General features: G+C 35.8%; 1 protein-coding gene across 1 annotated transcript; it reads left to right on the top strand.

The window, feature by feature from the left end:
• The first annotated feature begins 2,285 nt into the window (after positions 1-2,285).
• Positions 2,286-25,091, top strand: CHORDC1 (cysteine and histidine rich domain containing 1). Its single transcript, XM_074372837.1, has 11 exons — positions 2,286-2,704; positions 6,221-6,270; positions 8,951-9,007; positions 10,272-10,429; positions 12,394-12,497; positions 13,236-13,294; positions 16,970-17,040; positions 17,736-17,841; positions 19,790-19,909; positions 20,343-20,405; positions 20,699-25,091. The coding sequence occupies exons 1-11, from the start codon at positions 2,641-2,643 to the stop codon at positions 20,843-20,845; spliced, it is 999 nt and encodes a 332-aa protein (XP_074228938.1). The 5' UTR covers positions 2,286-2,640; the 3' UTR covers positions 20,846-25,091.
• Positions 25,092-25,291: the final 200 nt, after the last annotated feature.

Below are 25,291 nucleotides of genomic sequence, written 5' to 3'. Positions count from 1 at the left end.
CCAAAGCTCCACTTTTACTGCTTTCACAGCATGGGAAGAATCTCAAGATACAATGTAAGAGTATGTGTGTGTTGGCTGAGGCCGGTGGGGTTGGGGTGGGGCTGGATTTAAAGGCTATAAAAATTGTGCACGTTACCATCACAAAGTTTCTCAAACACTTCCTGGTCGTCAGTACCAGAGTGTAGGAATGGAGATGGAAGTGTGATTGGGAGTGGGGTAGAATGTACTCTGTATTTTCTCCCCTTACTAGGAATAATTTAATTTTATAGTTTGTTAAAATACTCAAAAGAGGAACATAAATTTCCATATAGACTATGACTCCAATTCTTTTTTTTTTTTTTTTTTTACCATTTATACCATTACTTGCCTAGGAGGGAAAAAACACTGAAAATAGTTTTATCAGTTATTTTAGTGATTTCAATACTTATTGCTGAATAGTAGAGGTATTGTAGATTTGTTTTTAAGACATTTCTGTATTTTCAAATTATCTATTATAAGCAGTTATTATTTTTGGGTTGTTAAATGCTATAGTTGAAAAAAACTGACAATAAACATTAAAACCATTTAAATGAGTTAGGTTACTAATAAACCTACTAATGTTACAATGATGCTAGGACACTCAGAAAATGGATTTGACAACAACCAAAACTTTCTAAACCTCTTCATCTCTCCTCCTCACATTCATGGCTGGTGAAATAGGAAATTGATACCACCTTTTGGAAAGAGCTGACAATACACACCTTTAAAATCTTAAAATTAGTTTTAAAGGCTTAAGCCTTTCTAAAGCAAAGAAAGTTGCCCACCATCCAGTTCTACAAGTATCAAGTCATTAGCCACTCTAGTCACTGGCCAGCAGTACACCCTGAAAGGAATTAAGACCAAGAACAGGATGAGGCACTCTGTTTTGGGAAAACACGCCCTTTAGATAGATAGCTATCTCAAGAAGAATTTTAATAAAAGCAAATTCTTGCATCTTCCCATACATGGGGTTGGGGCAGGGGGTTGGGGTGGGGGGAGCACTAAAACCATTAACTGAGCTACTTATTCTTCCTAACTAGAAGTAATCTTTTATTGAGATGTGTGCTTGACTGTATGTATTCCCCAGCCAAAATCATATGTATACTGACTGCTTCTCCTGCCTCTTCAGAGCTGTTCCTCAGAGCTATTTGAGTTGTTTCCTGGACTATGGTCTTAGTAAGACCCTGAATAAAACTCAATTCACAGCTCTTCCATTATGCATTTTTTTTCAGTCCATAAATTTTACTCCAGCACTGTCAGTCCACACACTTCACTCCAGTACTACTACTTCTCAAAAACCCAAAATAAGAAAAACAACATACAATAGGTTGATTACTGAAGCTTACGTACAATAAAGTTGGTGAGATTAAAGAATAGTTATATTGTATTTATTCAAAAGAATACTACATCATTCATAATGTGGTTATGAAACCAAATAGAAAAATACGTTACGTAAAATGGAGAATGCAACATTGTACATATGTACGTTGGGATTACTGCATAAAAATGTAACACTTCTAGGTATGGAGGAAGGGAACATGGAAAAATGAGGCTCATTTACAGACTTGAGTTCGCTAGAAAAATTGTATAGCTTTATACTTTTACTTAAGAAATACTGGTACTATTATTTTGATGGCTCAGGATATACCTGTTATTAAGAAGCATTTGCTTTTATTTCAAATACACCAAGTTCGGGAAATATACAAGCTGGAGCTAAGATTGTTTGCGTGTGCCTGTTAGTGTTATCACTACAAATTTTACGATGCACTTGACAAAATCTTACTAGTGATTCCAGGATTGCAGAATTAAGCACCGAAAACTGATTAAATGGAGGCTAATAAGAAACAGTAACAATTACCCCCAGCGTTTTACAGCAAGGGCCATCATTTCTAGCACTGTGATTGATCAACACTTTTCTTTGATATTCTGATTTTTAAGTGCTCTGCATCTTCCACGTGATACGACCTCAGCTACTCCGTTACTGAAACCGCTCCCGACGCCTGCATTTCTTCAATACTTCTGCGAACAGGACAGCGGAGACAGAGGGAGATTCGTCCACCATTCCTCTCCCCGTTTACTAGGCAGAGGATTCGGAAATACTGCACGACTCTACACTGACTCTAAGGCAGCCAATAACAAGTAGATGGACAATGCCCTGGGTGTAATTATAGTCTCAAAAGAAGGACGACGGGCTGCCGGCCGGAGAGGGCAGGGCAGCCGATTTGCTGCGCGAGATACAAACAGCCAATAAGGAGCGACGAGACCCGGAGAGCGCGCCAGCGCCTCGGACGCCTTCCTTCCCCGCCTTTGAGATTTCTCTTCCGCTAACATCCCCGTGGCATCCCCGACGCCCGCCGCCACCCGCCGGGGACCCACCTGGAGGAGCCCCCCGCTCGTGCGCGGCGTCCCGCCGCCGTCGCCGCCGCCGCCGCCGCCGCCGCCTCTTCCCATCGCCTCTGCGCCTGCGCGACCGGAAAATTCGCGAAGGTTCCTGAAGCGGAACTGGCCGTTTCCGGAAGCCGGCAGCCGCCCCAGCAGGCAGACCGGTGGTTGCGGCAGAGGAGCGGAGAAGGCAGCGTCTGGCCGTTCCCGGCGCCTGAGCCTGACCCGTAACGTGAGGCGATGGCCCTGCTGTGCTACAACCGGGGCTGCGGCCAGCGCTTCGATCCCGAGACCAATTCCGACGGTAAGAGAAGCGCGCCGCCGGCCCGCCCGCCCCTCCGCCTCTTCCCCGGGACGCCCTTGGGCCCGAGGGCAGCCGGCGTCCTCCCGCGGTCCTCCCGCGGTCCTCCCGCGAGGCGTCACCGCACCGCCCCCGGCCTGGGCCCGTCCCGAGCCGCCCGCCGCCTCCCCGCGGTGTGCGCGGGGCCGCTCGCCGGGCTCGGGGGCGGCGGCGTCCGAACGCCTCCGTCTGCAGCCGCCCAGCCCGCGGGCCCGCTTCCCCGCCGGCTCCGGGCCGACGCACGTGTTTCCCCGGGTGGTCCGCTCGCGCTCTCGTCCGCCTGGACGGTGGGACATCTTCATCCCCGGCTCCATCCCCCGCCCGCGTCTGGAAGGAGTCAAGTTAACCGTGTGCTCCTGGGCTCGCGTCGGGGTGTCTTTGTGTCTGTCTGTCTGACTCGGGGGAATCAGAAGTGCTCCTGGGCTCTCTTGGCGCTGTGTGTTTTCGGGGGAATAAAAAGTTAACCAGGTGCTGCCGGCTCGCTCTGCAGTTGATTTGCTGTGTGCGTTTGTGTGTTGTGTGTAGGGCAGCGGACAGAAACAGGAGGGTTGGCAGGGGGCGGATTATCCTGGCGTTTAAGTTCGGCCTTGTTGTATTTATATATGCAGAAGTTTATCTGCCTGATACAAGCCTGCTGTCGTTTTGTGCAGTCGACCCACTCTCTTTGAACCTTAAGTTTGTTCTTGGTTAAGAAAAATTATTCTGTATCTTTACGGTGTAAAGTTTTGATACATCCGCCCAGGTGGGTGGTATATTCGTTATACTTTGTAGCCGGATTTGTCGGGTCTTGCTGCGGTCTCCCTAGTTTGGTACCATGCGGTCTTCAGCATTAAGGGATTGAATGCATTCTTGCAGCACATAGGTGTAGACCTAAGGATGTAAAGTGAAAGTGACTAGGCTCGGTGAACAACAGAAGATGACCAATGGATTTGAATTTTGGTTGGGGAATGGGATAAAGAAGTGAGCTGATTCCTTAAATATTGTAGGAAGTAACGACACTTTGTGAAATTCGACTATTTGTTGTGTGTGTTCTACATGCCACACGTTGGTCTATCGCTTTTTTACATTATCCCATTTAATCTTCACAATAACCCTGTGAAGTGCACGTTATTATACCCGTTTAATAGGGAAGCATAGTTCAATATGGTGGACATGGCTCCTGATTGTGTAGGCGATTAAAATTGATACTTAAAATTTTTTTTCTCCTCTGAGATGTCTGAAATATTTGTCCTGGTGCACAGGTGAATTGGGGACATCATTTAAAATGCCAAGACCTTTGGCAGAATTATGAGAAAAAGATAAGTTCAGTCACATTTTTATGACAATATAAAGTTCAGGGAGAAAACTTTGAGATTTAAATGGATTTAAAAAATCGAGAAATGAGGGGTTTCAGAGCCCTTTGATGTTGGTAACGTATGTAAAAAAGTAAATGGCCGCAGTGTCTGCACATAGTCTACTTTAATATTAAAGGGAAAGCCTGAGGCTTCGTTGAATGGGACAGTTTGTTTGTTTATAGGATGTATGTACCAGCTTAATTTTAAAGGGGGGCGTATGGCCTTTTTTTTTCTTTTTCTTTTTCTTTTTCTTTTTTTAAGTCAGTTCTGTGTCTGGGAAATGGTACTGTGCCTGGGAAAGGAGAGATGGTGGAAGCCCAGAAATCCAGAGCAGGAGACGGTCTCAATGTTGGAGCATCAGCGGTACTAAATTCAGCAGGGAGGTCCATTAAGACTGCTGAAAGTTTATTTGCTTTAGCAAAATTAGTGTTATTTTAGAGACTTAGAATAAATACTCCAAGTAAGTTGGTTGACTGGAAAGTTAAGAAAATGAGGATAGGGTTAGTAAAAAGAGCTGTTAGCAAACTGTGAAGTCGGTTAGGAGAATGTTTTATAGGATGGGAGAGGTTTGACCTTGTGTATTGACTAATTTAGACTCCCTTCCTAGCTGTTAGGACATTTTCGTTTGAAACGAAAGCTAACTGAGAATTTTACTGAGACATGGTAACTTGCATATGTTAAACAGCTATTCTGGAAGAAGCACCCCTTCACAAACAGTATTTTATTCAGTCCCCACGTGTGGGGAAACTGAAACAACTACCTAGAGCCAGACTTTGAGCCCCGGTCGGACCCAGTGTTAAAAAGCCCTTGGCTCTTACTGTGTTGTAGCTTCTTAGACATAAAATATTACCTTGAGCAAAACTGGCAAACATGATAAAGACAAACTAGAGAGGAAAATGTCCATCTGCTTGTTCTTTACTTTTGAAAGCAGTGATTTTCAAATTGTTTATACCAGTTGTATGGATAAGACCTGACTCATTCCTGCTGCTGTTCTGCCAGAACTGTCCATTGTGATTATGCCTCTTCCTGGGTCAGACATTATGCATTTTATGCCTCGGACTGTATGTAAATTTGGTATTAGAAAATACTCTGTTCTCTGCTTTGATTTCCCTCTCAACTTCATATTCCTCTGCATAATCATTTCTGCTTTGAACCTCCTTTTTCCGTCCTCATTTCTACTACTGCCTTGAATTAATAGCTTCTTCCTCATCTGGGGGCTAGCATAGTATCTGTGTTACTAAGTTACTGTGTTATGTATGTTAGTACTTGGTTACTAACTAATGAAACCATACTGACTGTTAATGCAAGGATAGGGAGATTTCCCTTAAGTCCCAGGAATTAATCATTCTAATGCAGCACCAAAAACCAGAGGTTGTAGACAGTTGAAAGCTAAGCAAATATGAAAGGTTGAGCAAAGTAACCTTATAAGAAAATTGCATTGGTGTGGAGCTGACCTCTGTTTTTTCTGAGCTCATGGTTTTATCTAGGGAATATGTGCCTGTTACCTGTTTTTTTAATGTAATATCCCATATTACAAACTGTAATAAGCCCAGTTTCATGAGGGTTAAGGGAAAATGGATGGTGTAGTGTGGACAGGGTAGAGAAATACAGAATAACAATCAGTGACAAGCCTGAAAATACATCATAGGATTTAAACTTATTTTTAATGAGATTTATATCTAGGAGTTGACACCTGTTTAAGAAAGTTAAATTAGCAATTAGGTATTATTTCAGTTTTTTAAATTTTTGAACCTGTTCTTCCAAAATACCTTTTTAGGTGATCTCTTGGGCAACCTTTATGGATCAATGCACATAAGAACACTTAAGTTTGATAGTATTTTTGTAAAAACAGAATTGGAAGATGATGGTACTAAACAAACTTTACTGCAAAGATTAGCGGAATACAGAATATAATTTGTCATACTTGAACTATTCTGTTTTTGTATAACTATCATACTCAAAATTAGAATTTTAACCTTTACTATTTTAATACAATGTTAAGTGGTGTGTGTCATGCATCAAACTTGAGCATTAGTGAATTTTTAAGTATTGTCTGTGTATGGAAAAAGGATTAACACCTGAAGGAAATGATGACTTTTCTTCATTATAAAGTGGTATATATTTTTTCTTTCTTGTTTTTGACCAGATGCTTGCACATACCACCCAGGTGTTCCAGTCTTTCATGATGCATTAAAGGTAGGAACTTGATACATTTCAGTCTCATTTGTAGAGTCAATTCCTAGGTATAATACTAAATATTTTTTCGTCTTTTTTTTTTTTTCTCAGCTGGTGACTTTCTGCTTTCTTAATGACTATTTTGGGGTGCTTTAAGCAAGTGCTCCACTAAAGGCAAAGTGATCTTAAGGGCTTCTCCAGTTACAAAATTCAGTTCTATCTTAACTCTCATTTTCTATACCACTCATTTCTTCTCTTTCTTAATTTTGAGGGGGAATAAAAGCAATTGTATTTAATCTTAATCTTTCAATATATCAAGAAGCTGCTGTCTGATAAGAGCAGATCTGAATTTTATGAAAGATTGTTATGAACACTTGACAGTGCCACTCTCAAGATAGACATGTAAGTCTAGAGTAAAATTCTGTATAGAAGAGAGATGCCCCTGTTTTCTGCCTGTACTTCTTGATGTCCTGAAGAATTAGAGAAATAATAACATGTTGTTTGACTGGGTCTTTTGTGTTGGGTTTATTGATCTCCTAAAATTTATGATAATGTGGTACATTTTCCATTGTATATATCAAAAGAAAATGTGGCTGCCATGGTTTTAGGTATTCTAAGGAACATTACCCTATGTGTTTAAATGTTATTAATGCCCTTTGGACTTCTAATTTTACCTTTCATAGAGTAGTTGGACCTTTTTGGTGTTTAACTGTTAGGTAGCCAAGTGTAAACAATAATGTACAAATAGATAACAAGTTTACGTTAATCTGGTTCTAAATGAAAAACAGAACAAATGATCAAAGGGGCAAATTGAGACCTGACTCCTCCTTAACATCTTTTTAGCCTCTTTACAAACTTTTATGGGGATAGAAGCTGTGGTTCTATGAGAATATGTGTTTTTGCTGGGGTGAGGGGATTTTATCTTTCCTGGACTGCCATTTGTTCTTTGTTTTTCTTGTACTTTTTTTTTCCTGTGACGTTTTCCTCCTATCCCCTAACCATGGGCTTGCTAAACTTCTCAGTGTTTGGCTTCCTGTTTTCTCTCATTCAGTTCATTCGTTCTTGTCCTTAATTCATTCTTGTCACTTCTGTGTCAATGACTTCAACAACCTATTTCCATTTACGTGTGTCATTGGCAACCACAAAGGAGTTCTGAAATGAACTTATTCTAAAAATAGCCTACCTTCCAACATTGCTGCTGCTAGTAATGATATCACCGACTTTCTAGTCATTCAGCCCATTGCTCTTCTTACCACCCAAATGTTAATTACTTCATTTGTCTTAATGATTTCACTTTGAAGTAATTTTGTTTCTCTGCTCCAATTCTACTGTTTATGTTTTCTATAAACATTTCTTCAAGACCTAGACTTTCCAAGACCACTGAATTTCACAACCTGGTAGATTTCAGGCAAAATGTGTAAATCAGTGTAGTGTCTACTGTTGCCAGTTTTCTGTTTAACCAAGTAAGAAGTTACATTACATTAACAGAAGAAAAACCACTTTAATATTCCAACTAGAAGAGGCAGAAGGAAGAGGACAGTCCTTCTTAAGAAAAGGCAGTTGGCAACCCTGTACTCACATACTTAAATTTATCCTTCCTTTACACATTTTACGGGAACTACCATAGATACCAGAATGGCATTTGGGAACAGCTAGTCTGTATCATGTATGTATCCCAATATTCCTAGAATACCTAATGTAATTCTTCATATAGGATTAAGACAATAAAGCTTTTTTTCCATATAGAATAATTTTTCTAGTGACTATATTCTCAACACCAATTAAACTTTCTATTTAAGTTTATAGTAATTTTCCATCTATATCTTTATTCAGAGTAAAAAAACCTAAATTTTAAAGTAAAGGAAAATTTGAATTACAGAATATTTAACATTTTCTTTTAAAAATTTACATACTGTGAAAAAAGTCCCTACCAAATTCTTCATGCATACATGTATTGAGTAAAACAGTGAAACCCAGATAGACTCATGCAAAGCTGGCTCTTAGACATCGCAAGCCTTGAGACTGCTGCCTTTTTACTTCCTTCTCTATACTCCATTGGGATTGTAGGCAACGACTTAAAGCCATGTTTTGGTTAACCACTTGATACTTTGTTCAGAAACCACACACACTGCAGTACAGTGTCTGTATTTGTGTGCTTCCAACTGAGAAGATCATTTAACCTTGATCTCTAACTGTGCTTAGACTGCTATATTAATTAATCTGTGTTATTCTGAAAATAGAGTACTTATTGTTGAGGAACAGCTATGCTGAGTTTGCTTAGAAACTAAATTATGATGATTACTGTCTCTAACTTACTGAATTTTTTAAGTATAGCACTTTACTTACTCCATAGATCCTTTAAAGTATCTAATGCTTTTAGAAATGATAATATCTTTTTCTTCTAGAATAAAATACTATTCTTGAAAACAGAAGTAGTTTGTTTCCGTATTTTCAAGAGCTTCCTTTCGTGATAGACTATAACACAAATCACTTTTAACATTAGTTAATTTTGTTTTGTTTTAATCAAAGACTAAAAATCATATCACTTGATAAGATGAGTTATTTACAACACTTTAAAACTATGATGTTATATACATGCAGGTCCCTTCGGGATTCAAGGAGATAAGTGCAATACAGTGTTTAGTGGGTTGTGGTTTTCATGTGGATGGTTTTCATTTTTTTTCCCTTTTATGTTTCTTAGGGTTGGTCTTGCTGTAAGAGACGAACAACTGATTTTTCTGATTTTTTAAGCATTGTAGTAAGTATTAATATTTTTTTCTAGATTGTCTCCTAAAAAGTACATATTATGGGGAGCTCCAAATTTGAGGAGACTGATTTTGGACACCTATCGACTAGTCCCTGTTAACTTACAGATAGTAACTTTCTTTTAAAAGCTCTGTTTTATGACCTTTAAAATAAGAAATATCTGTTTTAGAATTTAAAGTTCCAAAATACTAATTAACCACTTGTCAGTTTAGGTTTGTTTTTGGTGTTAGTAGTCAGTCTTAAAAGAACATCAAGAAAAAGGAAGCTATATGCAGCAATTTAAAGCATTTTCAGTTAGGAATAGCAAATTTTATCGTATCTAAGATACCATTGAGATGCACCATTATTTTATATACCGTTAATAAAGAAAACTAAAGTTGTTAATTAAATGACATGCCATTGATCTTAGGATTTCAGGGAAGTTAAAATGTATGTATGACTCAGTGGAATATGGAAAAGGTAGCTAATATTTATTAAATGTTTGCCAACTTCCAGATGTGGGAAATACTCTTGTTTTATTTAATCCTCTAGCTAGCGTAGTAGGAGAACTGAGGCTCAAATTGAGACCCTTTTGTGTAAATAATTTGTGGAATTCTCTCTTTTTTTTTTTAATTGAAGTATAGTCAGTTACAACGTGTCAATTTCTGATATACAACATAATGTCCCAGTCAGTATATATATACGCGCACACACACACATACATATTCGTTTTCATTGAAGGTTATTACAAGATAATGAATATAGTTCCCTGTGCTGTACAGAAGAAATTTGTTTTTTGTCTATTTTTATAGTGGTTAACATTTGCAAATCTCAAACTCCTAAATTTATCCCTTCCCACCCCCTTTCCCCAGTAACCATAAGATTGTTTACTACATCTGCAAGTCTGTTTCTTTTGTAGATGAGTTCATTAGTGTCCTCTTAGAATTCTCTTTGTGAGATCTCCAGAATTTGTTTCCTGTAAACAAGTTTATGCTGTGTGTTTAATAGAATGAGTAAAGTAGATATTTATTAAGTGTAATTCAAAGGCTTTTTTTTTCAAGCATTATTCATATGTAAGAACTCATTTACATATATAGTAAGTTTGGAGTTCTTAGTAAGTTTAGAGTTCTGTGTTTAGTTTCTTAAAATAAGTCAATGTGTTAAAAGTGGAGAAAACATACAATTGAGTTTATTAATAAAGAACTGAAAAACTGTCTGTCATGACATGTGAAATAGATGATAGGATAACTCAGTGAATGAACACCTTTCACTAACAGGGCTGTACGAAGGGGAGGCATAATAGTGAGAAGCCACCGGAGCCTGTCAAACCTGAGGTCAAGACTTCTGAGAAGAAAGAACTATCTGAACTAAAACCCAGATTTCAGGAGCACATCATTCAAGCCCCTAAACCAGTAGAAGCAATAAAAAGGCCAAGGTACACTTTATACAGTCGTATATTTTTGTCACACTTGAATAAAAGCATTTGTTCCTGGTATTTCCTTTTACGATTTTGCATAATACCATTTGTAGCTAACTTTTGAACCATTTGGTTTTTCTTAGATAATACTTTTCCTTTTTATTCCCCCTCAACTTGAGAGCCTGTACACAAAAAACCTTCACTGCAGATTTGTTCACTGTACCATCACAGTTATGCTCAGGGTTGGGCAGCCACGTCTCTTCCTTGTGCCTTGGTTTGTGTCTTCACCATGGCACAGTGGAATTCGAGAAAGGAATTGTCCTATTCAGGGAATGGGTTTGAGCTGAAAAAGAACTTAGAGGTTTTTCTTTCCATTCCACCACTGTTTCTTGAATATTTTTTAGGACATTCTTGGTCGAAAAATATTTAGTATCCTTTCAGATAATTCTAGTGAAGAACAACTTTATTTAAAGCAGTTTATTTTATCTTTACTAGGTCAGTATATAATTTTTCCTTGTATTATGCCAAATTCTGTCTCTTTTGTCCATATTTTGCCACTTAAAACAAGCTTAGTCCACTCACCTTTTACTTTCAGTTGCTTGAAAACTGTTAATCTCATTACTGATAAATTTTTAATGTATTTGATTTAGATGTCAGATCTGTTTAAGTACTTTTAAAATACCTTTTGTTCATTTTGCAGAACTGGACATTCTTTATACTCACCTTCTGATCTACTAGACTCTGTTTTACATCCCCACACATGCATGTTGGGTACCACTGTTAGACAAGGTTTTCTTCATGTTGTATTTGAGTATTGAATTATTTTAGAACCAAAATACAGGACATAAAAACCAGATAGTTTTTGGCCTCAAGTACGGCTTTATTCATATTTCTATTCACACTATAGACTCATGGTTTTTCCCACTTTTTCTTTATTGATCTTACTCAAATAAATTTATAGCATATTGAATAATACTGGACCAAGCTAAGAACCCTAAGAAACTTTTCGATGTTTATTTAACAAAACTACTTAGGATGACTTTATTGTTTCCACCTTATTCATAATCATGAGAAGTTTTATCAAGTGTTTTGCTGGCTTATTTGCCAGTGAAACAAAATTATCAGAAAAAGATAACAATTCTGGCATGACTCACTGTTAAATATTACAGTGGAATCTACTATAATTGACAGTATGAGTCAAATTTTTTTAAATAATGAGCTAATTTCACTAAAGAGAAAATGAGAAATTATTTTATCCTAAATTCATTTGTCAGTATTGTAGGGATTATGAGGATATAAGTTTTTATGTACTTTTTTAATGTCTCTTATGTCAGTAGTTATGTTTTCATTAAGGATATAGTATGAGTATATAGTTTTATTGATGCATTTATTAATATTCTTAGTACTTACGGCCTTAAACAAATTGTGCACATAATATTTAACCATTATGAAATGTTAGGGGATATTGTTACTGCTTTTTTAACCCTACTAAAATTGCCTTGTGAAGTAACTGATTCTGAATTTTTAGATGCATATACTAGTGTCCACATAAAGGGAACGCTCTCCACCGGTAGGAATGTAGATTCACTTAGTACGTATTTATTGCCTGTTTATTCCATGCTCATTGTTTTACTTAGGCGTGGAATGTAGAGGTACTTCATAGACCCTTCCTTGGAGTTACTTATCTTGACAAATTTGGATTGTTAGTCTTTACTTCCTTCCCATTAACCCTACTGATTTATAATTTAATGTGACAATAGCATGATTATTTGAGACTTAATTATGATATTAATTTTTTCCACTAAAACTTAGAAATGTAGATACATTATAGCAGTTATTTGTAAAATACTTTTTAATGAGAAAAACTTGGTTCACGAGGCATTCAGCTTTTTTCATAAGTAGGCCCTTAAGTATATTTATTTTTAGTATAGAGAAATATTTTGGTACATCAGTAATGGTAATAAAATTTCCAAATTCTCCAGCCCAGATGAACCGATGACAAATTTGGAATTAAAAATATCTGCCTCCCTAAAACAAGCACTTGATAAACTTAAACTGTCATCAGGGAATGAAGAGAGTAAGAAAGGTAAGATTTGTTTTGTATTTTAAAATTTTTTCTATTCAATTAATTATCTAAAAGAGACAGGAGCAGTTTAGTTCACTGTATATAAATATGAAAAAGTAGCATGTTACAGTGAAGATTTTTTTTGTTTATTAAATGCCAGTAATACCACAGAATATGTATGTGATTTATTCCATTATGTCCTCATTAAAAATGAAAATCAAATGTTAATTAAAATTGTTTTTCTTTCCTGACTCATTACTTTTTAACAGTGAGTTAAATTTCTTTGATAATTGTGTATGTTTCATTGTGTGTGATATAAAATATATTCAGTATTCTCTGATCTATATTTGGTATCATGGGAGAAAAGTCCTCTTTCATGATTTCTTGTACAAGGTTATTTATTGGATGTAATATTACGTTGTAGAATAGAAATGTGTCATATTATGTATCATTCTGAGGCTATAGGGAAGACCTGTTCACAGTAGTTGGTTTCCTGTTAACATTTAAATATGATACCCAGAAGGTCACATGGAAAACTTAGTTACCTGAATTGTTTTAAAGTATCAGTGTTTTTTGTGTTTAGATTATTTTTTCTTTTTTTTAGGATGTAGATATGGTTATTTTATTTTATTTTATTTTATTTTAGATTATTTTTTAAATATTTTTTTATGGAAAAGTTACCTTTTAAGAATGTCACCTGCAGTAAAGTGTTCTGTTTTAATGTTTCTAATTTGATTTTTTTTTTCTTCTTCGTTTTAGAAGAAGACAGTGATGAAATTAAGATTGGGACTGCATGTAAAAATGGAGGGTGTTCTAAGGTATATATTGTAAAATTTGTGTCATAAAAGTAAAATTTCAATTTTGAGAAAAGAGAGTACAATTTAATGACTCAATTCAACAAACATTTTGGTGCCTATTATGTGTTGGACACTGTGCTGTGGAGCGAGGCTGTGAGTGTGGATGGATAAGAGACACTGTGAGGAGCACCATATCATAGGAATAAGTAATTCTAATTTAGTCAGCATTTATGGAACACTGGCTATGTGCCAGACATTGTTTTAGGGGCTGGGATTATAGTGTTTAATAAAGCAAAAATCTCTCTTCTTGTGGAGCTGTAATTTGAAGTGAGGGAAGGATAACAAATAGGTAATTAAGTGCTAAGAATTCAGGTAAACATGAAGAAAATGAAGCAGACAAGGTGATAGAGTAAAGCTATTTAGATAGGCTTGTCAGGGAAGTCCTTCATGAAGTGATGACACTAAATCAGGAATGTAAGTACTGTCGCAGATCAGTTACGTAAACCTTGCGGTAGATGTGGGGGCAGTATGTGTAGAGGCTTCGGAGCTTGACTACTCAGGGAATTATGAGAAAGGTCAGTGGGCTTGGCCAAGGGTGTGAAAGTAGGGGTAAGAGAAATAGGCAAGATTGTGGAGTCTTTACAAGCCACAGTGAGGGGTTTGGGCTTTATTCTAAGTGTAATAAGCCATTATTTGTTTGAGGGAGGGGTTTTTGAAAGATACCTTTGGCTGATAAGTGGAACTTTTAATGGGGCAGGAGTGGAATCAGGAAGGAAAACCAGCTGGGATGCTGTTGTGGAGGTGCATGCAGTGGGGTATGTTTTTGAGAAGTGGTAAATGTGGGATGTAGTCAGACATGTCCGTGAGGCCTCTCTCTACCTACTCTGTGTAACGTTGCACTCCCTCCAGTGTTTCCACACTCTGGTTTTTGCTCCACAGCAGTAACCACCTTACAACACACTTCTTATTCTGCACATTTATTTTGCTTGCAGTCTGTCCCATCTAACTATCCCTTCCCTTTCTTCACTCATGTAAGGTTTACAAGGAAAGAATTTTGTTTTGCTCTCTGCTAAATCTTGAATGCTTAGAACAGTTCCTGGCACATGACAGACACGTGTGAAACGAATGATACTCAGCAGTATTAGCAGGACTTGCTAATTATGAACTGCAGGTGAAGCATGGAGGTGATTGGTACAGCGTTAACTGAGAAAGAGAAAATGGAGTTGGGGGTGGGGACAAGTTTGTAGTTTCCTACATTTGAGATCACCTTGCTCATTTAGGGATGGACTGAGCAGGTATTCACAGTTGTATGAGGTCCAAGCAGTAGATAAAAGAGTCGTTAATTCTTGGGGTGAGGGAGACGGTGAAAGCGGTAGGTTAGTGGAGGAAGATCAGAGAGCAGGTGTCCCAGGTGAATTTTGAGAAGTAAATGTCAGTTCTATAAAGGACAGAAAGGAGAAGGATATCCCAAGCAAAGGTAATGCAGCAGTAGTATACAGAAGGCAAAAGTATGCAGTAGTCATGGTGCACAGCTTGTTGATGTAAAGTTGAGATTAAAAGAGATGAGTAGGGGTTAGATCCTGAAAGGCTTTTATAGTGCTCAAAGGTTAGACTTCCCTTAGGTCCTGGAGGCTGTTGAAGAAATTTTAAGTTTTTCATTGAAATATAACTTACATGTAAATTAATTTTTATAGCTTAAGGGGGTTTCACAAAGCAGAGCCCTCCTTTTGCCTCCTCTCATTCAACATAGCCTAGTTTTGCCTACTTTTGAACTTAATGCGAATAGAGTAAATAATAGAATAGATACTCTTGTTTTTGTTTTCCTTTGCTTAATAAAATGTTTGTTGGTTATCTTGGTTGCATGTAGCTGTAATTTATGTTCACTACTTTAAAACATGCCGTTGCTTGAATGTGCCAGTTTTCCTTTGTACTGTTCTTTAATCTTTTTTTTTTGATTAATGCTACTATGAACATTTTTGTGCATGACTTTTGGGATACATACACGTATTTCTTTTAGGCATGTGACTAGAAATGAAGTTGGTGGTTCACTGTGTATGTCTGAACTCAGCTTTAGCACATAGTCCCACACAGTTGTACAAAGTAATTGTATTTACACACTCTCACCGGCAGTGAATGAGGCTGATTCCATCTGTTCTATGCCATGGTAACACTTCGTAATATCAGTCATTTATATTGTAGCCATTCTGGTGAAGTGTTCCCATTGTGGTTTTAATTTTCACTTTCCTGATGATGATGTTGACTACCTTTTTGTATGTTTATTAGCCATTTGGATATTCTCTTTTGTGAAAGTCCAAGATCTTTTTTATCTGCTTTTCTATTGACTTTTTAATTTTAGGAATTCTTTATACATTTTAGCTACAAGTCTTTTGTCAGAGATACGCTGTACCTTTTCACTGTCTTAATAATGGCTTTTGATACACAGAGGCTCTTTAATTTTAATGAAATTCAATTTGTCCAGCTTTTCCTTTATGACTAGGGATTTCTGTGTCCTATGTAAGAAATCTGTTTATTTCAGAGCCATGCATATTTTCTCATAATACAGGCACATTTAAAGGTGCAGACTACCTGGAACTGCTTATTGTATAACTGTATATGATGTGAGGTAGATGTAATTAAAAGACTTTAAACAAGAGAGTGATACATATTTTAATTAGCTAGTAGAGTACAGAAATTGAAGGCAGAGAAATTAATTAGAACCAGTTAGCATAGTTTCATTGCCTATCTGCTAGTGATCATGAGGAAGTTTAGCTGACATTTTTAAGTCAAATTGACAGGATTTTGTGATAAGTACATATGGGTAGAGGGTAAAGAGAAACTGAAGAGGACTTAGAGAATTTTTGCTTAGACAGTGGATATGGTGCCATCAAATAAGATGGGAAGAAGAGTAGAAGGTTTGGGGGCAATAATGATAAGTTCAGAATTTAACATACTGAGTTTTGTGTGCTTATGAAATATCTTTAAGAGATATACATACCCAGTAGCTTGAACTTACGAAAAGTAAACATGCAGAGTTTTTATTTTCTGTACTTTTAGGTGGTTGCTATAAATGCCAAAATAGACAGAAAATATACTACTGGCTGCATCTGTGTTTTATTAACATAACTTTTTGTGAATTCATCTGTAGAGCCTTCATCTACAGCAGCAATGGGGCCCGGATCTTCCAGACAAACCCTGGATATATATATAGGTCTGCAGCTCATTTTTCCCTTCGTAGGGATAAGAAATGACCACTGTAGAGCTTTCAGAATTGCATATTAGATTTTCCATATTAATTCATAATGTTCACACAGAGTTTACTGTGCATATAAGTCATGCTATAACTGTGTATCTGTTTAGAGAGCTACCCTGGTTTCAGTATTCTGTAAGTTTATAGAATATACCTGAGTATGTTCAGATGTGTCCTCATAACCAGAAGCCTGAAAGTATCTTAATATATGCTATTGCCTACTTTTCTGTTTGCCTTTTTCACAGGGAACTGAAACTTAAGTATGTCCAAAAAGGAATCATTTTTCATTCCTTATTGGAATGGCCTGGGCTAAATATGTGAATGTTCTAGGAAATTGTTATTATCTCATTGGCATTTTCATAGTTCATAGAGGTCACCAATACTACAGATATGTGTGAAATATAACATTGAGATGTGAAACTAATTTATTTCCTCCTTTTTCTCTTTAGACGTATCAGGGTCCACAGAGTCTAGAAGAAGTCTGTGTATATCATGCTGGAGTGCCTATTTTCCATGAAGGGTAACTTATTCATGACTAATAAAAACTTTATGGTAGAAGTTAGAAATATTAATTTGCCTTTAAACATTACTTGTCATGCAGCAATATTAAGTATTTTACTTACATGGTCATATAATCTTTAACCTCAAAATGTGGGTGTTGTCTTTTATTACACATGGGAAAACAAACAAGATTACAATTAAGTGGTCATTTTGATTCAAACCTCATGTTTTTCCTTATTCCTTTAATTACTAACAGTGTCATACTCTTTCTGTTTGAGCTGAATAGGTTTTTATTTGAAGAACTGTCCAGGGCATTGTAGGACATCCAGAATTTGGGTTCCTGGGGCACTAAGCCACCAACATTGTGTCATTTGAGAAAACTCATACTTTTCCACAGCTCCCAGTTGAGAGCCTCTCAGTATATTACACTGTAGCTTATAGAACCACAGTGCTGTGTTAAAATCGTCCTCTGCCTCCTTTGGACTTTGTGATGGTTGTAGGCATCTTCCTCAGGAACTCCAAAATTGCTATAATAAATGGCATTCTGGTGTTAAAGCTTTTAGTCTTGTAGTTTTAACTGTATAGTAACTTAGATACTTGTAAGATAACTCAAGTTGCACACTTACTGATTTTTCTTAAGTCACTTATCACTATAATACTTTGGACTTAATTTAAGGTGAGATTTTATTTCTCAAACTTTTCTATAATTTAAAGGATGAAATACTGGAGCTGTTGTAGAAGAAAAACTTCTGATTTTAATACATTCTTAGCCCAAGAGGGTTGTACAACAGGAAAACACATGTGGACTAAAAAGGATGCTGTAAGTAGCCTTTTTAAAATAGTGCATTGGAGTGTATATATATGAGTCATTTTGAAGAGATTTGAGATTATTCTGTCTTAATATTTTAAAAACAGTTTTTCTGTCCCTCACATGGTAAAATTTCATGGGCCTGAAAACTTAAATTTATCTGAGTCAAGCTCACAAAGCACACTGCTCTTTGATCAAAATCGCCATTGTGTATGTTGATGCAAATATGTAGGGTTTCGTGGAATATCTAAGCCTGCCAAAATTGAAGCGTTTTTTTCTGTAATTCCATAGCCTGTTCCTCCTTTTTGTTTTTTAGAAGTCTTTATATATTTGATTAATCTAGACCTCAGATTCTCTTTTGGCTACTTAATATTCAACTATTTACAGATGCACAAATACTTCACCTAGTGGCCAAAGAGGAGGGTTGCAGACTTCTTTCATTGGAATTGTTTTGAAAGCCTCTGCTAGCTACCAGGAAATTTATCAAAAGAAAAGGGAAAGCATCCCTTCCTACTTCCCTGACAGCATTTTTAAAAGCCTTGTAACTATGCAGATAATCCCCCAAAATCTCAGTAAGTTCTAAGAAGGCAAGCAATTTATTGCTAAGTAAGTGTTTGCTAACTATTGTTAATGTATCTTATGTTAAATTAGTTGTATGTGCTGTATTGATGCTAATAACCCCAGGACAATGAACCTTTTCAGTTTGTGTCTTTATATTTAAATTACTTTGGGAATTCATTTAGTCTACATTTGCATATTTTATAGTTTCTGCTTTTTATAACACATGGGTTGGGTATTATAAATATATCCAGGGGAAGGGTATAGCTCAAGTGGTAGAATGCATGCCTTGCATGCATGAGGTCCTGGGTTCTATCACCTGTATCTCCTCTAAAAATAAATAAACCTAATTACCTCTCCCCCCACCACTGCCAAAACAAAATAAATAATACAGTAATAAATAAATAAAGTATAAATATATGCATTAAGTTACAATAATTTATCTACCACAAAACTTCTAGGATTGTTGTATTAGTAAAAATAAGATCTCTTTGTATTTTCTCCAAAAGTTTGAAAGTTTTGCTTTGAAAAAATAAAATGTTATTTTATTTGCAAAAAGTTTTTAGAGTATGACCCTTGATGAAACTTTTTAAAAAAGTTTTTAATGCATGTAGTTATCAAATATTGAGAGTCTAAGCTAGTAGCTAAGGGCAAAAAATGTAAATGATAGAAGTAATTTAAATTTAGTGTAACTATGAAAATACAAATAATGCTTTTTAAAACAGTAGTATCTCACAGTTTCCTGCATTAAATTCCTCTCAGTTGTAGAATAAATCACAAGTCACCTCTTTAAAATAGTTATCAATGTAGCAGTATACCACTCATAGATAATAATTATTTCCATAATGGTAATCAAAAAATTGCTTCCACAAATTCTCACCTTTTTTAGTATATTATTATAAGAGGAAAGTAATCAATAACAACAGAAGATAGTTATAACTAGTCAGTTTTTTTCCCCCATATTTCAAATTGTAGAAAATAAATAGAAGGTTCCTTTGCATGGGGTTAAGATGTAGTCTGGTTTATCCTGCTAAGCAAATGGATTTCTTACTTCAGTCTTGAGAGAATGTTTTTATGACCCTACTTAGTGGATTGCAGAATGTCAGAATTGGGTAGTAGTTCTTAAGTTGTTTTTTTTCAAGGTGTATTAATACTGTGGCCCTAAAAAAAAGTTGGTGGAAAAAAAATGTTCTCAGATCATAAAACTGTAAAGATTCTTTGTATTGTGATTTATTTTATTGTTTAAACTTCTTGATGGGAGTTTTAGAAGTTGTTTGTGCTTAAAAACATTGAGAGCTCAGTTGTACATGATAATTTTTTCTTCAATTTAGATGGGTCGAATTTCTCTTAAGAAATTAATTATGTGGTACTTTGTAAATTCGTTGTTTCTTTTTCATTACAGGGAAAAAAAGCTGTTCCATGTAGACATGACTGGCATCAGACTGGGGGTGAAGTCACCATTTCAGTATATGCTAAAAATTCACTTCCAGAACTTAGTCAAGTTGTAGCAAATAGTACCTTGGTAAGTATACCAGATGTCTTTGAGTAAAAATTATCTTTATACATTATTCTTAATGTATTATATAATATTGATCTTATCTGAGCTGTTTTTAAGATCTTTTCATCTTTCCCATTTGAAAAAATAGTTTGAAATTACTTCACAGAAACTATTTTAAAGAAAATTTCTATGTAGTAATTTCTGAAGCATTATGGAGATTGTGTAGTAGCTTAGAAGATTTATCAAATAATAATGGTGCTTAGTTCTCACTATGAAATGCCAAGTTAATTTTTCTTTACTTTTAATGGTTTTGTCAAATAAAAGTGGTTCAGTATTGAGAGTTCCTTAAAACGGTTTAAATGATTTTTATCAGTATCTCCTTATTTTTATTATCAGTGTTTTATATCATAAATGTTTACTTCGGTTTTAATCAATAAATCAACTTTCTCTTTTTTAGTTGAATGTACACATTGTATTTGAAGGAGAGAAGGAATTTCATCACAATGTGAAATTATGGGGTGTAAGTATTAAGAATCCAGCAGAATTTTTCTTAAAATTTAAAATACCATTTGTACAATAAAAGGCAGTACTTTAGTAAGCATTGATGCAACATAAATACATAATTTACCATCATTTCCTACAAAAAAGTTTAAATCTCGGGATAGAAGTGGCCTCAGAAGCTTGGGTTTTGCCTGTTAGCAGAGGCAGTGAGCACAGGCAGAGGCGTGAGGTCTTGTTTGTTGTTTGGGCATACTCGCCTCTGCGCGCTGTAAGTCCGCCTGGCGTACTGTAATTCCCTTCCATATGTCGCAGGTGATCGACGTGAAGCGAAGTTATGTGACTATGACTGCAACAAAGATTGAGATCACCATGAGAAAAGCTGAACCTATGCAGTGGGCGAACCTGGAACTGCCTGCGGCCAAAAAGCAGGAAAAACAGAAAGAAGATACAACAGAATGAGCTGAGAAGGAAAAAAGTTCTTGCCACCTTCAGAATCGTAAACACGCGGGGAAGTGGTGGCTTGCTGCTGTGCTCTTGCTTTCTTGTTGTTGTTGTTGAATCTGGCATTTCAGGGTCTACAGTAGGTTCTTAAAAGCCAAAGTCAGTTTATCTTTTTGTGCCTCCCACCTTCCTTTTGAGTTACTTAGGATTGATTATTCGTTTCTCCTCATTAATAGAACTGTAGTTGTGTCTTATACTTGAAGCTAGAAAATAGCTCGTAGCAGAGTATTTCGTAGTGTTAACATTAAGCAGAGAAATGTAAAGGAACATGTGTTTTTACATCTCTTTTATTCCATAATTACTAAAGATGGAACATCGAGTTTCCAATTTGTATTTTCATGAGTTTGTGTTCCTATAATACTTGAAAATCTTTACGGGAGAGATGAAGCTCTGCATTGCCTTTTCCGCTCGGGACAACTACGTTTTGTGGGGGTATTAACTTGAGGTAGTGTAGTAAGTAGTTAAAGGGGAATATACGCATTGATTAACAAATTAGAATTCATTTACAACTTAATTGGATTAAAAATTACAGCAGTACTGATATTACTAAGCAGTATGATTTAAGAGTATAGGAAACATTATAATTAAGACTATACAGGTAACAATTTGGTTAAAAGTCACCATTTTATAAGACTAAGCTATAATGTGAAACATCTCTTTCTTGATTATAAGGACTTTGTACAGCGGGCTGAATTGTACCTAGTTTATAGCCTACACCCTCTTAGAATCATCTATTAGTTACAAAGAGAAATTTTATATGTTATTTGGCCTCCCTAATGGAAAATTATATCTGTGAAATTGTAGGCTTAAAAGCTTATGGAAATACATTAGGGTATCAGAAAAGCAAATGTTTAAGCTTTGCTTTATGAGAGCTATCACATGTTAAATGAACAAAATAGCTTAGTCTTTTGGGGTTTTTGTTTGTTTTTAGGCTTTCATGAACAGCTTGACAGTTCTAGGTGATACAGTGATTATATATTGTACAAGATTAAATGTAGGTATCACAGAATTGATGGCTTGTGCTCACTGAACCCATCAAAGGATGGTTACTTTTTGAGGCAGTGCAGAGCTCACAAAGAAAACTAAAATTAAGACGTGTTATGAAGGCCAGAACTCTGGCAAAAGAACTTAATACATTTGGGTATGAATTATGTTTATATAGATTAAAATGATTATTTCTTAAAACTCCTTGAGTGTTTTTTTTTTTCTTGGTATTAATGGATTTCTTACAAAGACAAGTTTGCAGAAGTACAGTGTTAGTTAATCTCAGTCTACTATGTTTAGCAGTTAACTGTTAGATGTGCTCGTGTAATTATTTAATTGTTTAGCTCTGTAACAAATAAAGACAGAAAAATTGGCAGCCAGCTTTCATAACACTAAAATATCATGGCAAGAAATTTCTGCAGTGAAAATTGGAGCCAAACAGAGTATGTAAGTTTCTAGTGCTTGGGGTTGTGGTTGATGTTTTAAGTTGTCTTTCGTAGTTTAGGACCTGGGTGCATTTGGAGACATGAAATCTTGTTTTTTATTTAGGAGAAAGATTAATACTTTGATTTGATTTGCGGTAATGATGAACAGACCCTTTTTTGATGATTCCTTCGTGTGGCTTGTTTTCCCCTAAACAAGATCTTAATGTTATGTGCCCTTGAACTATTATTTAAAGCAAGTGTGTCATTCGTCTAAGAGTTAGTTACAAAGCACTGACCTTTATTTATACACACACATCCCTTAAGTGTTTAGTCTGGTTACACTAGTGACCGTTCTATTTGCTTTCTTATTCCTATAAACCTCTGAATTTGTTGCCCAAGTAAAAATCTAAATGACAATTATCTTAGAGTCGTACATACAGGGACACAGTTATAATTAAGTAGACTAAGTCTTACTTTATCAAATCTATTAAAAAAAATAAAAAATGCTTGTTACATTTATTAGGCTGTTTCTCTATAAATGCTTTGTCTTTCTGAGCATTCAAAGTGCTATAGCAAAGCAGTCAAAGCTAGAGTTATTGTACACTTGGTAACTAACCTGACAGCTTTCGCAACATGGGAAACAAAATATGATTTTTCTTGCCTAGCACATTTGCTAGTGTAAAGGAGGAAAAGTCCTAAAAAGTTGAACTTTTATTTTTTTAACCTCTTATTTTGAGATAAGTTTAGATTTACAAAAGAGTAACCAAAAAAGTAGAGTTTTTTATATCCTGTATTAATTTTCACCTTATGATAAAATTTCACATAACCATAGAACATTTGCAGAGGTAGCAATTAGCCTTGGTACAATACTGTTAACTAAAGTAGAACATTAATTTTGACCATTTATTTTTAGTGGAACAGTATTTAAGAGTAGTTCTTGAGGCCTACCCTAGTGTTTTGATAATAATTAAAGCCAGTAATTTATAAACCATTAAAAATAGAACTTGAAGTCAACCTATCATAGATAAATGTTTATAGGTCAATAATGTAACTTCTTGTTGTAACTTAACATATACTGGCAAAGTACTGTAATGATCTATTTTATTTAAATTTATATTTTATGCCAGAGATTTTAATTCTTATTAAGTAAAACTTTGGTTTTCTTTAGACAGTTCTTCACCCATCCATGGGTGAAGTGAACCTTAAAGAGTTCCTGCAGATACTCTTAAGGTGTCTTTGGGTTACTGCTCTACCACCCTTGTTTTTTAAAAAACGTCAGTCATTCCCCAGCCTGAAAACGCATGTCATACATCCATCCATATTAAATAAATTACGAAAAGCTCCCTTTTGAGGTATGAGGTCTGGTGTCAATTTTAGAGTGTTTAGGTATGGACTCAACTTTTTTTTTTTTTTTTAAGAGGCCAGGTACTTTTAAGTTATCTGTTAGAAGATTAACAGATTTTTTTTTTTTTTGGTTTGTTTCATTGCAGATTATTTTGATCTGGCATTCATATTTGGTAATTATTTTGATCTGGCATTCATATTTGGTAACTATTTGATTCTTTTACCTATGTCATAATACCCTAGCCTCAGTTCTAAAATGCCAGCTAAGTCCAGCTTGTTTTTAAGTTTTATTAATAGGTGTTTCCTTTCATTTCTTTTAATTGTTTGTTGGGTGAGTAGGAAGCTGGTGTTTTACTTGACTGCCTTCTTACTTACTGCCCAAGTATTTTACAGCCGAAACTCGTCTGGAGTTGTTGCATGGCTTGCTTTTTTATTTAAGTGTAGATGCCTGGTGCTATATACATTTGGTATTATTCCTAAAATACTGAGCTTGCAAAGGTTTTTCTTTTGCATAGTTGTTAATTTTAAGTATTTATAGAGTTCTTAGTTGTGAAGAATTCCTTCAGAAACAGTTTTTCTAAAGAACATGTTTTTATTAAATACTAATTAATGACTTAGTTTTCCAATTTAGTAGTCCACCTTTAATGTCTATTGAAGACATTTTTATGTTGCTTAAAGAGTATGTGTCAAAATAATTTAATTTGCCATTCCTTTTTGACTAAGCAAATACAGTATCCAAATGATTGGATTGTGAAATTATTTTTTTAAGACTGCTAATAGAAGTAAGATAACTGATTAAGCCTGGGAGAGGGAAATCTCCCTGAACTCACAGTACCTTCCCTTCCTGTAAAAATGAGACTAGGTGAGTGTATTAACTTTAAAAAAATACTGTGGTCCTTTTCTTCGTAATGCTCATTTCAGTTTGCAGTTCCATATTTATTAATATTTTATTTGTATGATTAACTTGTTAATGTCTTTGTCCTCTTAAAGATGGCGTGTAACCTTGACTGTGTTTTGGTTGACTGTTACATCCCCATTTTCTAGTACAGCACTTGGCATGTTGGTTGGCTCTTGTAAATATCAAGACATGTGGCACTTGTTTATGGGCCAGTCACTGTTCTAGGGACTTTTATGAATATGGACATGATCCTCACGACAACCCTTTGAGGTAGGTTCTGTTTTTGTATTACAAGGAAGAAACTGAGTAATGGCACAGGTTAAGGAACTTGCCTCGCATCAGAACTATTGAGTACGGAGTAGAGATTTTAAACTCAGGCACCCTGGCCCTGTGTTCTGTGCTCTTAACTATATGCTGCTTATGTCTGTCAGTTGAATTAATGGGTTCCAAAAAACATTGTCACATAGCATGGAAAACTAGTAACACTGTGTTTAGTTATCAGGAACAAGTTTTACTTTGATATGTTTTGTTAGAAAATAAATTTGTAAAATAACGTGTGTAGTTCTTTTGTCTGTATGATTTTGCTTATAATAATACCTGGATTTAAAACTTCACTATTTGTAATTTGACAGCTCTTAGGGTCTCTGGTTTCTTTAAACAGTTTCCAAAGAAGTTTCAGAATCCCCAGGTCAAAAAGAAGTTGCCCATTGCCACTCTGATAGTGACTTCATAGATAGGAATTCATATCTGTGT

The sequence above is a fragment of the Camelus bactrianus genome, chromosome 10, assembly GCF_048773025.1.
Source record: "Camelus bactrianus isolate YW-2024 breed Bactrian camel chromosome 10, ASM4877302v1, whole genome shotgun sequence".
Lineage (NCBI taxonomy): Eukaryota > Metazoa > Chordata > Mammalia > Artiodactyla > Camelidae > Camelus > Camelus bactrianus.
This window is presented reverse-complemented; position numbering and strand designations above follow the sequence as displayed.

Excerpts from the sequence above, each read along its gene's own strand:
- CHORDC1 (XM_074372837.1), top strand. The coding sequence starts at position 2,641 with ATGGCCCTGCTGTGCTACAACCGGGGCTGCGGCCAGCGCTTCGATCCC. Across the intron at positions 6,271-8,950 it reads TCTTTCATGATGCATTAAAG|GGTTGGTCTTGCTGTAAGAG; the intron begins GTAGGAACTTGA and ends TATGTTTCTTAG. Across the intron at positions 13,295-16,969 it reads AAAATGGAGGGTGTTCTAAG|ACGTATCAGGGTCCACAGAG; the intron begins GTATATATTGTA and ends TTTTCTCTTTAG.